Raw genomic sequence first — 15,882 nt, 5'->3', positions numbered from 1 at the left:
GATGGGCTTCACTTCCTCTTGAAGGCACAGTGAGAATCTATAGATAGAAACTACAGGTGCACGAGAGCCTTGATTACTCATACAAGCCCCAGTTCTAGAGAGCTCCTGTCCCACAAGAGGCTCCCCCTCACTCGTGGTCAGTAGTGTTTCTGGCTGGTTCGTGGGCTTGTTCAGCACCAGTGTGGAACTCCCACTCTAGCAGTTTCCAAGCTGGGAAGCCTAGAATCCAGGAGAAATCTAGAAGTCCCAACACTGGTGCTCTAGGGGTCTCTCGTGGAAGGAAGTCAGGGCACCTCAGCGTCCTTCATTCGTCTTTCATTCAATTGACAACTGCCCTGGCCATAGCTGATTGATCTCCAGGCAATCTCTTCAGGAAGCACAATCCTTGCCTGGGATAGTTAGTGCTCCCAGTAGGAACAATCTGAAGGCAGTGCAAGGAGCTCATGGTAGAGTAGAAACACAGTCCCCATGGTGGGGCGGTGGGGAGGGGAGGAAGGGGTGTCTCTTCTCCTCTCTGTCAGCTCTCTACCCAGAGACAGCCAGGCAGAGTGTCTTGGTTCGGAGAGGCAAGGAGGCCCACCCTCCCTGCAGTCTGGCTGGAGGCCCTGCTCCAGCAGCCTGGCATGAGTGACACAGTCCTAGGACTAGCTGTTGGCCCCACAAGGCCCCCCCACTGGCTGTCCAGGGCAGTGGCCAAGAAGTTGGGGAAGGCCCATGCACACTGGCCAAGCTAAGGACCTCTGCCTCCATTTAAAATCCCGAAATGTTTTGGCATTATGAGTCCCGTGGACACAGATAAGCCAGGTGATAAAGGGGATGCTAATGCCACCCTGCCAATCCCACGGGACTGGGCTTAAGTGTGAAGAGCAACACAGGTGTCAGGTGCAAGTAATCATCTGCAAAGTGTGTGGGAAGCATGATTTGGTGACTAGCTCTGCTCCAGGCCCTGTTGGTGAGCAAAGAAGAATCATACAGGGCCTGGGCACTCAAGGACCCCAGTAACTTAGTGAGAGAGATAAGAGTGTCATACGGGAAATAACTAACTGCTTAGCTCTGCAGTTCTAGGGGATAAAGTGAAACTAACACTTATGGAACCTCACATCCTATACAGAGTGTCTTATATATGTGTTATCCGAGTAATTCTCAGAGCAGGTATTATTATTATGCCCATTTCACAGATAAGGAAATGGAAACTCAGACAACTTGAGCAACTTGCCCAGAGCAGCACCACCGGTGAGTGGTAAATGAAGGACTTCAAATCCACAAGCCAGGGCTTTGTTCATTCTACTCACTGCCTCCCCACACGCCTGGAGGGCAGCCTGGGTGAGGAAGTCAGGAAAGGTCCCCTAGGATTGTCCCAGCTGTAGAAAATCAAAACCTGGCTCTAGGGAGATATCGTCCATTGACTTCATTCATTCATTCATTCATACATTCATTCAACAAATGGCTTTTGAGCATGAGAGTTATGCACCAGGCACAGTAGTCATTCCTCTTTGGTGTTTTACCACCTGGTGGGGAGACAGATGAGTCAACAAATGCCTTGTGTAGGTGCTGTGGTAGGAAGCACCCATGGTTGTGAGTGTCACCCAACCTGCAAGGTTTGGAGGCAAGGAGGATGGGATGGGAAGGAGTGGTTCTGGGGGGGCGGGAAGAAGGACCCAGTATGACTGCTGTGGAGGGGAAGAGGCTCAGTGGAGGGGAGTTGAGGCTGGAGGGAGCAGGAGAGCCAGGAGGGTTGGTTGGGCCTTTGAAAGGTTTGAATAAAGAGGAGACCTGTCCATCAGCCTCTTGAGTGTAGGGGCTAGTGCAGACATGAGGGAGGGGGAAGCAGGGAGAAACCCATGATGTGGGGTGTGGGGTGACTGTGGGCATGCCAGTCTTGGCTGTCCTTCCCAGCCCAGCAACAGCACCCATCTCTTCTGCTCCCACTCAAGGATACAGGAATCCTTTCTGAGGTGTACAGCTTCCAGGCCTGCCTTATGTCCAGGATGCAGACTTATTGGCTAGGAGAAGATGATCAGCATCCCCTCTCCATTAAGGGGTCACATCGCTGCCCAGAGCCACTCATCTCATTAGGGGCTGATCTAGAACTGTGTCTGAGTCTTTTGGTGCAACAAAATACCCTAGCCTGGGTAGCTTCTCAGCTACAGCCATCTGATACAGTCTGCAGGCTGCAAATCTCTGGTCAGGGGACCAGCATGGTCAGCAGAGGGCCCTCTTCTGGGTCACAGACTTCTCCCTGAGTCCTCACATAGTGGAAGAGGTGAGGTTGCTCTCTGGAGTTTCTTTAAATTTTTTTTTTAATTTTTATTTATTTATGATAGCCACACACACAGAGAGACAGAGGGAGAAGCAGGCTCCATGCACCGGGAGCCCGACGTGGGATTCGATCCCGGGTCTCCAGGATCGCACCCTGGGCCAAAGGCAGGCGCTAAACTGCTGCACCACCCAGGGATCCCTCTCTGGAGTTTCTTATGAGAGCATTCGTCATCCCATTCACAAGGGCTCACCCCTCATGACTTAAGCACATCCCAGAGGCCCCACCTCCAGATTCCATCACACTGGGCATTAGGGTTTCAACATATGAATTTAGGGGTCACACAAAGCAAACTGGAACCCAGAGCCTCTGGGGACAGATCTGGGGGCTATTCAGAGTGCATCACTCTATGTGCCAGCCTCATGGGTAAAGATTCAGTTTGGCCTTGGACCTTCCAAGTTGGAAAATCAAAGACCTTATCATAGCAATAGAACTTGAGGGATGCCTGGGAGGCTCAGAAGCTGAGTGTGTCTGCCTTTGGCTCAGGGCATGGTCCTGGGGTTCAGGGATTGAGTATCTTATTGGGCTCCTGGCAGGGAGTCTGCTGCTCCCTCAGCCTATGTCTCTGACTCTCTCTATGTGTCAAATAAGTAAGTAAGTAAGTAAGTAAGTAAGTAATAAATAAATAAATAAATAAATAAATAAATAATAAATCTATTGAAAGAAGAAGAAGAAAGAAGAAAGAAAGAAGAAGAAAGAAAGAAAGAAAAAGAGCTTGACTCTTGCCACAGAGGACAGATGGTCCGAACAGGGTCTGAAGCACATCTTCCCTGGCTCTGGGCTCTGCTCAAACTTTCCCTCCCAGCAGATAGGGGCTCCAAGGAGAGCACAAGAGCCCCTCGGAGAAGCCCAGACAGCCTAGTCATGTTCTGCCCAGGGGATGAGAGCCATGGTGTCCTTCTGCCCACCCACAGCCTGAGGCAGGGACAGCCTGACACCTGCAGAGAGGCAGCTGTGACTGTAGCCTCTACTTTGGGGGGCAGAGTGGTCTGTCGCCGCCCAAGTAGAGACCTTTGAGAAACCTTCACTTGAGTCAACAGCTTTGCTTGAAAATCAGTCCATGAACAGTTTGCTTTCTAGAGGTGTTTGGAAAAAAAAAATTTTAATTTTTTTTCCCGGACCCTAAAGTTGCCTCTAGCAGCACATTTCAATGACACCACTTGCTTTCTTTCCTAACAGTATTATTCTGGCTCCTTCTCAGAGGCCAAACCGAAGATCAAATAATGAATAATATTTTCTCCAGGTTTCTAAGTGTGTTCCTACACAGCACTGATTAAAACAATAAGCTGGACCTTTTGGTGAAGTTATATAAATCATCAGACAGCTTACACAAACCATTTCCAAGTTTCAAGCATTCAGTCTCATAGAGAATACGGTGCATTCCGTCCTTTCATGCACAGCTGAGAAAATGGCCTGGATTTTATACTCAGTCTCTCTTCAACATCAGTCAGAGCATAATTGTGACTGTTGGGCTAGGATGCCTTAGATCTGAGCCTCAGAAACGGGGGTTAAACGAAATGCCCTTGATCACCTCAGGATTCCTTCTGTCTTCCTGCATCTGTGCTAATCCCAACAAGCCTCAATCCAGCTCATTCGCAGCTCCTCTGGTTTGCCCTGGGCACACGGGGTTCTCTGGGGTAGCTTTAGAGATAGATTTGCAAACCTCTGCCCCAAATGTGCTTGCAGGTGTGCACAGGGCCGTGTCTCAATCCATTGTCCCCATCTTGTTGTTTCTCCAAATTAAGAGAACAAATTTTCAGGGGGAAAGGTGCAAGATCGCAGAAAGTGAAGGACTAGGGAATGGAAATGAAGCAGCTCAGGAACAGGGCTGCAGGGAGGCCGGGTGCTGGAGAGAAGAGGGTGTGTCCACAGGCCATATACTAGTACTCATTTGAGGAAGCACCAGCTGCTGGGGCAAAGTTGTGTTCAGAGGAATGGCTTCTTGTGCTCCTGACCATCTGCTAGTTACATGATTTTTGTATTTTTTTCAAACTCCTTAAATATTCAGGGCATTTTAGACCTGCAGAGAGCAGACTCAAGAAAGTGTCCTAGCACATTCCATTGGCAACTAGGAATAAAGGTATTAGCCAGAACCTCGCATTTTTAAGTATTAAAAGAAACAGTGACATGCTGTCTTCCCTGGAATGCCAAGACGTCATTCAGTGTTTTAGACTGAGCAAGTGAGCACAGAGCAAGTGGACAACGGGCACTGAGGAAGGAAGCAAATCATCCAGATTGCCCCCAAAATGCCGCTTCTCTAAAATGCTGCAGGGGCCGTTGCCTAAGAACAAAACACTCTCTTCCCCAACCACCCCAGTTTGCCCCAGATCAGGGAGGCTTTTAGGATATGGGACTTGGGGAGCTAAAACCAGGAAGGTTCTGGGCAAACCTTGGGTGATCGTGGTGATCACCCCAATTTTTAGCTTTTGTTGTTTCTTTAATTGTGGTAATATATATGTGTGTATATATAATGTAAATATAAATATATATAAAATGTAAAATTACCATGTAACCAATTTTTAAGCATACAAGTCATTAGGTACATTCCCAGTCTTGTGCAATCATCACCACCATCCATCTCCAGAAGTGCGTTCTTCTTCCCCAACTGAAACTTTGTCCCCAGAAGACACTAACTCCCCATTCTCCTCTTCCCCCCCAGCTGCTGGCAACCCCCATTCTCTGCTCTGCCTCTCTGAGTTTGACTACTTAGATTCGTCATATAAGTGGCAAGTCTCTCACTTACAGATCATGCTGTAGCATAGGTCAGGATGGCTGAATAACATGCCACTGTATGGACAGGCCGCATTTTGTTGATCTGTACATCCATCAGTGGACACGCGGGTGGCTTCCACCTCCTGCCTCTTACGAATAATGCTGCTACGGACACAAGTGTACGAGTATCTCTGTTCAAGCCCCTGCTTACAATTCCTGCAGGGAGATACGCCCAAGAGGAATTGCTGGGTCATGTAGTAATTCTCTGTTTAATTTTTTTGAGGGACTGCCATATAGTTCTCCACATCAGTTTAAGGCAATGTTTGTTTTTATTCCACCCCTCTCAGAGGCAGAAGTCAGCCCATCTTCTAACTCCCCCTGAGAGCAGATCACTCTCACATGAGGTACTTGTGTGAATTTCCTCGCCTGGCCATCCTACCTGCGTTGGCTACAGCCGTGCATGGCCATGGCTGCGAAGTCACCCATCGGCCACCTCTTTCGTGAGCTTCCTCATCTGATAGGAACACGCCCTGTCACCACAATGTGCTGATGGCCACAACACGCTGCCATTTCTTCCCCTTTCACCGAGCACTCTGCCCTAATTACAGGATTACTGGAATTGTAGGCGCACCTCTGAGAATCCAGCAAGCGCCTTTTTTCTGCAGGAACAACAGGCCACCCTGGGAAGGGGATTAGAGATCGGCACGTCCTACAGTTGAGCCTTTGCCAGGGAGAACATTAACCCATACTCTGATGGTTGAGTCAGCGGGCCCAGGGTGACCTAGGGCCAGCGTCTCAGTTTCTTTAATAAAGTCTCACAAGTGGGAGGTTCTGGCCACTTTCCACGTTCGGCACCTTGGCCTGGAGAGAAAGAGCTTAACCGGTGAACCTCTTACCTTTGACTGGCAGCGTTCAGCTCACTTGGCATGCCACTTATTATCTACCGTGCTTCTCGTAGTCCTTGGAAAAGACAGTGTCCCTTCTCTCTAGATGAAGAGACAGAAGTTCAGAGAGTGTTAGTGACTCACCCAAGGCCACACAGATCCAAACCCCAGAACAGTGGATTTCCCACTTCATTGGGCTCTGGGATCCAGCCCAGCTCCAGGTAAGCAGAAGCCATGGAAGGGCCACCAGCTCTGGGCTCTGAGGGGCCTGGGGTGATCCAAGGGCACCATGCCCCAGCTGGCCGATCCTGGACAGTCCCTTAACTTCTCTGAGTTGTTTCCTCCTCTGTAAAACTGACTGAAATATCTCTCATCTAGAGCTGTGAGCAGATGCAGTGAAGTAATAACGTCAGTTGACACTTCACCTGACAGTATGTGGCAGGAGATGGGGCGTGAGATCATAGATGCCTGAGTACCTCGTTGGCAGAGCAGAAAAAAAAAGCAAGGGGGGCGTGACTCACTGTAACAGGATCAGCAAAGACGTATGTTCACTAAACATATCTGGAAAAGGTTTAATTTCTAAAAAGCCTCATAGCTATATGAACCTTGTGAAATAAACCAGTCACAAAAGGACCAATTCTGTATGATTCCACTTATATAAGGTACATCAAGCAGTCAAATTCACAGAGACGGTGAAATGGTGGTTGAGAGGGGAAGGGGGGTGGGAGTTGTTTAATGGGGACAGAGTTTCAGTTTTAAAAGATGAAGAGGTCTGGAGGTGGATGGTGGGGATGGTTGCATACCAGTGAGGATGTGCTTAACACCACTGAACTGTATGCTTAAAAGTGATTAATATGGTAAAAATGTTGGGTTATGTGTATTTTGCCACAATGAAAAAAAAACAAAAGAAAAATTTTAGGCGGTGTGTTGGGAGTGGGGTGGGGAACCTGCACATTTTGCTTAGGTTTTTAAATTTTGTTTATTTTTATTTTTTAGCAATGGGAGCTCATTTCTGTATAGATTTGGTCTGATTACTGGAGTTAGCTCTTTTCTTTTCTTTTTTTTTTTTAAGATCTTATTTATTTATTCACGAGAGACACAGTGAGAGAGAGAGAGAGAGAGAGAGAGAGAGGCAGAGACACAGGCAGAGGGAGAAGCAGGCTCCACACAGGGAGCCCGACGCAGGACTCAATCCCAGGACTCCAGGATCACGCCCTGGGTGGAAGGCAGGCGCCAAACCACTGAGCCACCCAGGCCTCCCCTGGAGTCACCTCTTAAGGCAGGGCAGAAATACCTCAAATTAACGTACAAGTCACCCTTGGGAAATCCTTTAGTAAGAATAGGACCAACACAGCCGGTTTTCCCTGTGGCATTGGAACATTGCTTCTCTGAGCATCAGATGCAGTGGCTGATTTACGTTCAGGGGTCGTAACAAAATATATACTCCGAGTGACTCGTAGGGCAGACACTAACACTGAGGCACCCTCAGAACCAGGGTCTGCAGGGAAAACAGCCCCTTCCCCATCCCCCATTGTGGTCCATTGAGAGTACAAACAAGTCGAATGGCCAGAATCCTCAGCCCTGTTGAAAGTATGGTCTTATTTCTCTTGATTTTCTTATGCAGAGTCAAATGAGTCCAAGCTGAATGAGTCTGTGAAGTGGCTTCACCAAAGTGGCCTTGGGCCAGTCAAAGAGAACTGGACATATGCCTTACTCTCACCCCTCTTTTCCGCTAACTCTGATGGGATTTCAACCCTAAATTGTTCTCTGACCTTTGATTTGATCTATTGGCCATAGGAAAATAGACCTTTTCTTCTATCAGACACCCCTACGGGCCACATCTCACAGATACTCCTAGACACCTGCTCAAACCTGAAATTCTCTGACCTTAAAGGATCTTTTCAGACCTTAGATCCAATCTCAGGGCCAAAGCTTAAATCAAAACCATGAAGTTCCCATCTTTTCAAAGAGCTCTATCTTCAAATGATAAAATACTCCCAGAGAAGTGGTTCAATCAAGACTCCTCGAAGACCGATTAAAAAGCAATGGGCATGAGCTAGCACTGTCTTTCAGACAAATTTGACCACTATCTCCTTCAGAAGGGTTTTAGACAATGCCTAGCCCACTTCCAGGCATGACCATTGAACACCTAGCCCACTTCCAGGCTCCATGACAAATGAATGAATGGTCAACTGCCCTGTGATGAGCGAGCCATCATTAATTTGGTGCTGTTCTAAATCAGTAGAATTTTAAAAAAAGATTTACTTATTCATTTGAGAGAGAGGGCAGAAGGAGAGGGAGAGAATCTCAAGCAGACTCCCCATTGACTCCCCATCCCAGGACCCTGAGACCATGACCTACCTGAGCCAAAATCAAGAGTCTGACACCTAACCAACTGAGCCGTCCAGGTGCCCCAGTAGAATTTCTGATTGGCAATAAAATTTGGGTTTTTATGCCCAAGGATTAAGAAACTAACAAACAGGGGCTATGAACTTTAATACCAATTTTGCCATTAAATATTTTGCTGATCCCCATGCAAGACTTTTTTTAAAGCTTTTTATTTATTTATCCATGAGAGAGACACAGAGAGAGAGGGAGGGACATAGGCAGAGAGGGAGAAGCAGGCTCCCTGAGGGAGCCTGATGTAGGACTCAATCCCAGGACCCCAGGATCATGCCCTGAGCCAAAGGCAGATGCTCAGCCACTGAGCCACCCAAGCATCCCTCCCATGCAAGATTTGTTATCTTGATTTTTCTTATCTGCGAAATGGAAAGAAAGGGGACCTGTAGAAATACATTTAAAAATGAAAGAGAAAAAAAAGAACAATAAAATGCTTATTGGTGAAGTTGTTTATTTTTCTACGAGGCAATGCACTGGATTCCAAACCTTAACAGGGGAAAAGTGAGACCATTTGTATTCACTTGCATAACAGTGGGAAGTGTCCCCCTGGGATCTCATGGTTGGTTTCTCCACATCAGTTTGGTTCCAAGCACCATGTGAAGGATGTGGCTGAGCTTGAAGACAAAACTGGGATGACAATAGCCACTTGCAATGACAGGCAGAGTAAACAGTGAGAAGGAATCAGATTTGTATCAAGTAGGACCAGCTGAGGACCCCTGTCCTATTGACAAGGGTTATTAATGGAAAGTGCTGGGATGCCTGGGTGGTTCAGTGGTTGAACGTCTGCCCCTGGCTCAGGTCATGATCCTGGGGTCCTGGGATCTAGTCCTGCATCAGGCTCCCCGCAGGGAGCCTGCTCCTCCCTCTGCCTATGTCTCTGCCTCTCTCTGTGTCTATCATGAATAAATAAATAAATAAAATCTTTTTAAAAAAATTAATTGAAAGTGCTGGGAGCCTGAGGAGATCCTGTGAGCTCCAATTCCCATCTCTGCTATGGCACCACTGTGAAACTGAGAACTGTTTGACATTCTTCCAGACTTGTAAACTATTCAGCCAACCTGCTCTGCTGATCCCTCGGGGCTGGCTGTATAGTACTAACAAAGTTAGCATGAGGATGAATTTTGGAAACTGTAAAGATGTTAGACCAGGTGTGGGGGTATTATCACTCTCCTTCCTCAATAGAAAAGGCATCGAAAAGATCATGAGCCTCTTGTTAGTTCACTGAGTGCAGGACTAGCTCCATGCCCCACCCTCCTCAACAGTAGCAGAGGAACCAGGACTTCCTAGTCGGTGGCTTGGGCACTGGAGACTGATTGTCTGGATTTCTCATCTCAGCTCTGCCATTTATGCCCTTTGTGGCTTGACATAGTGACTGACTTCGTCAGCTTCTGTCTCTTCACCTCTAACTGGTGGATGGTGATGGTGATTTTACTTAGAGTTGCAGCATGTTGATATACCCGTTATAGACTGAATTTTTGTGTCGCCCCTCCAAATTCACATGTTGAAGCCCATACCCCCGGAGTGATGGTATTTAGAGGTGTGCCTTTAGGAGGTAATTAGAGTTTGAGTCATAAGAGTGGGGCCCCCATCGTGAGATTGATGTCCTTATGAAAGCAAAGAAAGCTGAGCTTTCTGTCTCCATCATGTGAGGATAAACCAAGGAGGTGGCCATTGCAAGCCAGGAAGAAGGTCCTCCCTAAGAATGGCATCAGCCCACCCCTTGATCTTGGACTTCCTGACCACGAGAACTATGAAAAATCTTAGTTTGTCTATTGGTTGATCTTCCCAGTCTGTGGTATTTTGTATGGCAGCCTGAGCAGATTAATAGATTCCTGAAGAGCTTAGAACAGTGCCCGGTTCATAGTAAAACACTCAGTAAATACTGGCATATATTTACATATTTGTTTGTTTGTTTTTTTGAAACTTTATTATGAAATATTGCAGACAGGGGCACCTGGGTGGTTCAGTGGGTTGAACATCCAACTCTTGGTTTCAGTTCAGGTCATGATCTCAGGATCATGGGATGGAGCCTGGTGTCGGGCTCAGTGGGAAGTCTGTTTAAGGATTCTCTCTCTCTCTCTCCCTCTGCCCCTTCCCCTGCTTTCTCTCTCTCAAATAAATAAAATCTTTTTAAAAACATTGCAGGCCCTCTAGAATGTTTAAAGGTTTAAAGAATAACAGCATAACCAGTACCCAGCATGAGGTATGAAATATTACCAATACAGCTGAAGCCCTCATATACCTTCCCCAACCGCCTTCTTTCCTTCCCACCCAGAGGTAATCATGCTCCTGAATTTGGTACTTATCACTCCCGTGCATTCCTTTATACTCTTACTCCATCCCCATCTGTATGTATCTGTAAACAATGAGACTGAAATTTTAAGTAAGCCAGGACTGACATATGTCTCTTCCAGACAGACTTAGACATAGTATCTAGCCTAGCACAAAATATTGTTGGAGGGGTGCCTGGGTGGTTCAGTTGGTAAGTGTCTGCCTTGGGCTCAGGTCATGATCTCAGGGTCCTGGGACTGAGCACCCATCAGGCTCTCTGCTCAGCAGGGAGCCTGCTTCTCCCTCTCCCTCTGCCTGCTGCTCCCCCTGCTTGTGTGCTCTCTCTCTCTCTCAAATAAATAAATAAAATCTTTTAAAAAACAACAACAAAGTATTGTTTAGGAAACCCATCTGTCCCCATGTGTCATCTTGCTCTGTGTGTGCTTTCACCCTCCTGAGCAGGGACTGTCCAATATCTCCAGGTGGACCAATCGACGATGCGAGCCATTAGTCAGGTCTCCAACCAGCAGGTGTGTGTTTGTCAGAGGCGACGGAGTGGCAACCCCCAGCCCTGTTCTTGGCTGACGCCTCCTCTCCTCCCTTCCAGATGGAGATGCGGCTGCAGGACCAGCAGCTGGCCAGACAGCTCATGCGGCTGCGCAGTGACATCAACAAGCTGAAGATCGAGCAGACCTGTGACTTGCACCGGAGGATGCTCAACGATGCCACCTACGAGCTGGAGGAACGGGACGAGCTGTCCGATCTCTTCTGCGACTCCCCGCTGGCCTCCTCCTTCAGTCTCTCCACCCCGCTCAAGCTCATCGGAGTCACCAAGATGAACATCAACTCCCGGAGGTTCTCTCTGTGCTGAGAAGCCCTGGAAGGGGGCAGGGGGTGGGGTGCAGAGCAGAGTGTTTGGGAGGCGGGGAGGGGACGTGGCAAGGGAGTTGAGGCTGAGTTACCCTGAGTGGGTCTCCCAGAGGCAGGACTTCCCTGTGACTGGTGAACCTGGACCCTCAGACCCACAGCAGGTGCTCTCCCCGGGGGCTCCGGCTGTGGAGCCCAACAACCCCCTGACTGTCTGTGACCCAAAGTGTCCTGCAGAAGGGCCGCTCCATCCAGATGTTCAATGAGACCTGGCTCCCAGCATGACACATCTCCATCCTCCCCTCGCTCACCCATATTCCTGTTTCCCGGAATCGCTGGTGCTATGATCTGGGATCCCAAAGGGGGACCCCCAGAGCTGTAATTCTGCAGAAATCTTCCCCAAGGACACTGCACATCCAGGGAGGAGGTGATTAGGTGTGTCAGATGAACCCATCTCCTGTTGCTGTCCTCTTAAGTACAGGCTCAAGTTCACTGTAAACAGGTGACTTAGCAGCCCTAACAGGGACTCACCTGGAAAGGAAAACCAGAAGGTATGACAAAGTGGGGGCTTGGGGACGCAGCCCCACGGCCCTGGCCAGCACCTCTGGGGAGCAGCTGGTCTGGGCGATTGTCAGTCTTAGACCTTGGCACCACCAGCACCGTGTAAATTGTTTCCAGCGCGTGCCAGGACACACCAGGGAATGTAGGTGGAGCAAGCACAGATGCCCTCTATTGTCACCCTGGCCACACACATCAATCCCAGTCTCCAAAGAGCCCCTTGGGGAGTGCCTGAGAGAACCAGGCAAGTGTGTCGGTGGGTTTCCCACCACCGAATTCTCCTGATGGCGTCACTTTTGTCCCCTTCTTGCCCTCCCCAGAGAGACTCCACGGAGCTCAGGAGCTCACCCTGAGCCTCCTCTGACATTCTGTGCCTAATTTAAACGACTAATTTTAATTGAATCAGACTGTTACTAATCTGTTGCTAACTTGTTAACAACTGTTTGATTTTTGTCCAAATGGTGATGCCAATTGGGTAGCTCAAGTACAGTAGTTAAGGATTTGACTGTAAAGGGTTGTCCCTGACATAGGGCATGAAGATCAGCAAGGTGAGGGCTGACACCTCAACAGGGAGGAAAGTTAACCTGATAGAATGCTGCGTGGAGCATGTTCTCCCGCCAGCTGGGGGTGAGGTGGCTTTGGACGTCACCTAGCCAAGCCTTCTTGTTCATAATGGAGTGATGTGAAGCCAGGGAAGGAGATGACTTTCCTCAGGTTTCATAGCTCCTTAGTGGCTGTAGAATATCAACCTGTTAAATCATTATTAAAAATGCCTAGACCAATCATATATCAATGAACCTGAACCCCAAAGATGGTCCTAATGCTTTGCCAAACCCACAAACTGCCAAGCCCTCTACTCTCCACCCTACATGTACCTCTCACTTTGCAACTCAGAATAGTTGGGTCAAAGTCAGAGCAATGCCTGGAAAGTAGACCCGCAGTACATGCATTTACCAATCACATTTCCATAGTCGAAGTAAGGTGTCCTGATGTTCTTTCATGTTTCATCTTCCTGTTTAGTCTTACTGGGGCCTATGCACACTTTTACACACACACACACACACACACACACACACACACACACACACACACCCTGACTCACATTGGTTGTTTTTCTTTTGTGGGCTGGCAGTGGGAGGATGTGAATGAATGGTCCCTAGTTAGAAAAGAACTTGGTCTCTTTTTTGTGATTTCAAAGAGCCAGAGGGTTTATGCTTCCTTCAAAGAAGGTACAGCACCACAGCTAAAATTTGTTCTCAACCTGACTCTGAGCAGTGACTGTGGCCTAAGGCCCAGAGGACTGGTCCGCAGAAAAGACCTCAGTGCAACGTCAGGCCCCTTTGACATGCTCCCCCTCAGGCAGGGAAGGAGAGGACTTTCTCTACCCAGCGCCCTCTCTCCTCAGGGATTACATCCAAGCACTGCCAAGTCCTGCAGAGGCGTTCCTGCCCGGCTTCTCTGAGATGCCTCCTTGAGAGGGCAGGGCGGCAGGCTGGCCTGTGCACACCACTCACTCTCGAGAGGCACACACGTACACGTATGAAAACCCACACCAAAAAGCCCGTTGCATATTCTGAAAGTAATGCCAAACTGGTGTTTGGGGTTTTTTTTTTTTCTTTCTAGAAATCAGTCATTATAGTAATTGAAAAAATTGGATTCCACTAAAGCTGAGTGATATAGTTGATTTTGTCAATCCAATGGAGTTGGCATCCGCTGGGCAATTTATTGTTCGGGTCATCTAATGGTCCCTTCCCATCTTTGTTCTCTGAGAGGAAGCCCAGATCAAGAAACACTTTTTCTGAATAGATTAGATGTCTCCTCTCTTTTGCTTAGCTCACCCCAAGAGAATTTAATCTGGGGGCGAGGATGGTGGAGAAAGGGGAGGGGACCAGAGATGACAGCAGAGGGGGACAGACCGGGAGCGTCCCCTGACTCATCATCCAGTGTCCGGGAGTTCCCTTAGTCCCACAGGAAACACAATTAACTCACCCGGTCTGCAGCTGTGTGAAGTCCCTGCCTGGTTGGGGGGATCAAGAGATGTCTGTGGATCACCTGCAACCTAACCTGTGCCATCGCCAGCATCCTGGGGCCACCTTCTGGTGTCCCACGTGTACACAGTACTATTTGCAGTCTGACTCATTATCTACCCTCCTCTGTGTCATCCCCAAGGACCCTGAGTGTAAACCACGAGGTCTCCACTGACACTGCCGTTACATAGCAGTGTGTGATGCCTTCACGGACTCAGCAGAGATCACAGAGGCCCGGAGAGCCTGGGGAGGCTAGAGAGGGCCTGATCCGGCCCCAGGCCTCCTCCCTGTAGCAATACCAAGTGCTATTACATAATCGATGGACAATTTATAATCTTATTTTTTATTATTATTTGTTTCTATATTGCTGTTAGAAAAAGTTAAATAAAAATATTTCAAAAGAAGATACTATATAAGGAGGAGAGATTTCTTTTATTTTGCCTTGTTCCTATTGTAGCACATACAGAAAGAGAGAGGAGGGGAGGGAGGGAGGTTGGAAGGAAGGAAAGAAGTGCGGGTGGAGGTGGATGGGTTTGGGACACGCTTTTGGATATACTGTGGAGGTAAAGGCAACAAGACATGCTGACAGCTTGGATGTGGTGTGTGAAGAAGATGGAAGAATTAAGAACCACCCTCTGGCCAGCAGCTGGACAGAGGGGGTGCCGTTTACTGAGATGAAGAAGCTTTGAGGGGAGCATGATTGGGGCAGAGGGGCAACACCCAGTAGTTGTGTCTCAAGCATGGTACATTTAAATGCCTATTAGACATCCAAGTGGGGAGTGTATAAGTGGTTGAATATAGGGATCTGGATTACAGGAAATGGCCAATGTTGGAGACATAAATTTGGGATTCTGGCATAGGATATTTGGATGACATTAAAAGTACCATGCCTGTATAAATTCCTGAAGGAAGAGAGAGAGGACATAAAAGAAGAAGGAGCTGAGATGCCCGGGTGGCTCAGTTGTTGAGCGTCTGCTTTTGGCTCAGGTCATGATCCTGGGGTTCTGGGATCGAGTCCCACATCGGGCTCCCTAAGGGGAGCCTACTTCTTCCTCTGCCTGTATCTCTGCCTCTCCTTCTGTGTCTCTCATGAATAAATAAATAAAATCTTTAAAAAAAAAAAAAAAAAAGCAAGAGTCAGGGGCTAAGTACAGCATCCTAAGACCCTGACATCTAGAGGTCTGGAGATGGAATGGAAGGCGATGCCCAGTCAATGAGGGGAGCAGAGTGACATTTTAGGGATGATACAGCTTCTCCACTCAGGGACACAGCCTGATGCTACCCTACCTGCCCGGTGGCCGCAGCTAAGTGTATTCCTCTGGGACTGGCGACATAGGTCAAAAACAATGGCTTCTAGAGCCACCTACAGATTTTATCTATCTCATTTATTTCTAAGATAGATAAGATCTGCTGACAACATTCCCTTTGGCTTCTCAGCAGGAGGAGAAGCCCTCTCCTGACTATGGCAAAAGTGTGAAGTCTGTGATCTTGGCAGCTGGGCCAGGAAGGCTGCAATGGACCCACAGGGAGGAGGAAGGCAGTGTGGCTGACGGTGGCCCTGCCACAATAGATAGGCCTGTCACAATCCCAGGCCGTCTCTGCTGGAAACCACTCTGGAGCACTGCAAGGTTTCAGACCTGGCTATTTTTAAGTACCCTGCTCGCGGGCTCAAAGCCAACAGTGATGGAGACAGCAAGGCGGTCTCCGAAGGAAGTTACTTTAGGAAAGGAAACCACAAACGTTTGAGGCCTTGGCAAGCAGTCATCCCCGCTCACCACGACGTGCTAGGTTCACTGTGGACATCTCCCCGACCAGCAGTCAGTGCACCGGTAGTGTGTGCAAACTC

The 15,882-nt window shown here is 48.3% G+C and overlaps 1 protein-coding gene across 2 annotated transcripts in view; it reads left to right on the top strand.

Moving 5' to 3' along the window:
* FAM167A (family with sequence similarity 167 member A) overlaps positions 1 to 14,442 on the top strand; it is a 43,801-nt gene extending 29,359 nt beyond the window's left edge. For both annotated transcript variants that reach the window (XM_055300599.1, XM_055300600.1), the window contains one exon: positions 11,192 to 14,442. In XM_055300599.1, the coding sequence (XP_055156574.1) occupies positions 11,192 to 11,455 (264 nt within the window). In that variant the 3' untranslated portion in view covers positions 11,456 to 14,442. The remainder of the gene's footprint in view (positions 1 to 11,191) is intronic.
* The last annotated feature ends 1,440 nt before the right edge of the window (positions 14,443 to 15,882 follow it).

The sequence above is a fragment of the Nyctereutes procyonoides genome, unplaced genomic scaffold (assembly GCF_905146905.1).
Source record: "Nyctereutes procyonoides isolate TBG_1078 unplaced genomic scaffold, NYPRO_anot_genome, whole genome shotgun sequence".
NCBI lineage: Eukaryota > Metazoa > Chordata > Mammalia > Carnivora > Canidae > Nyctereutes > Nyctereutes procyonoides.
This window is presented reverse-complemented; position numbering and strand designations above follow the sequence as displayed.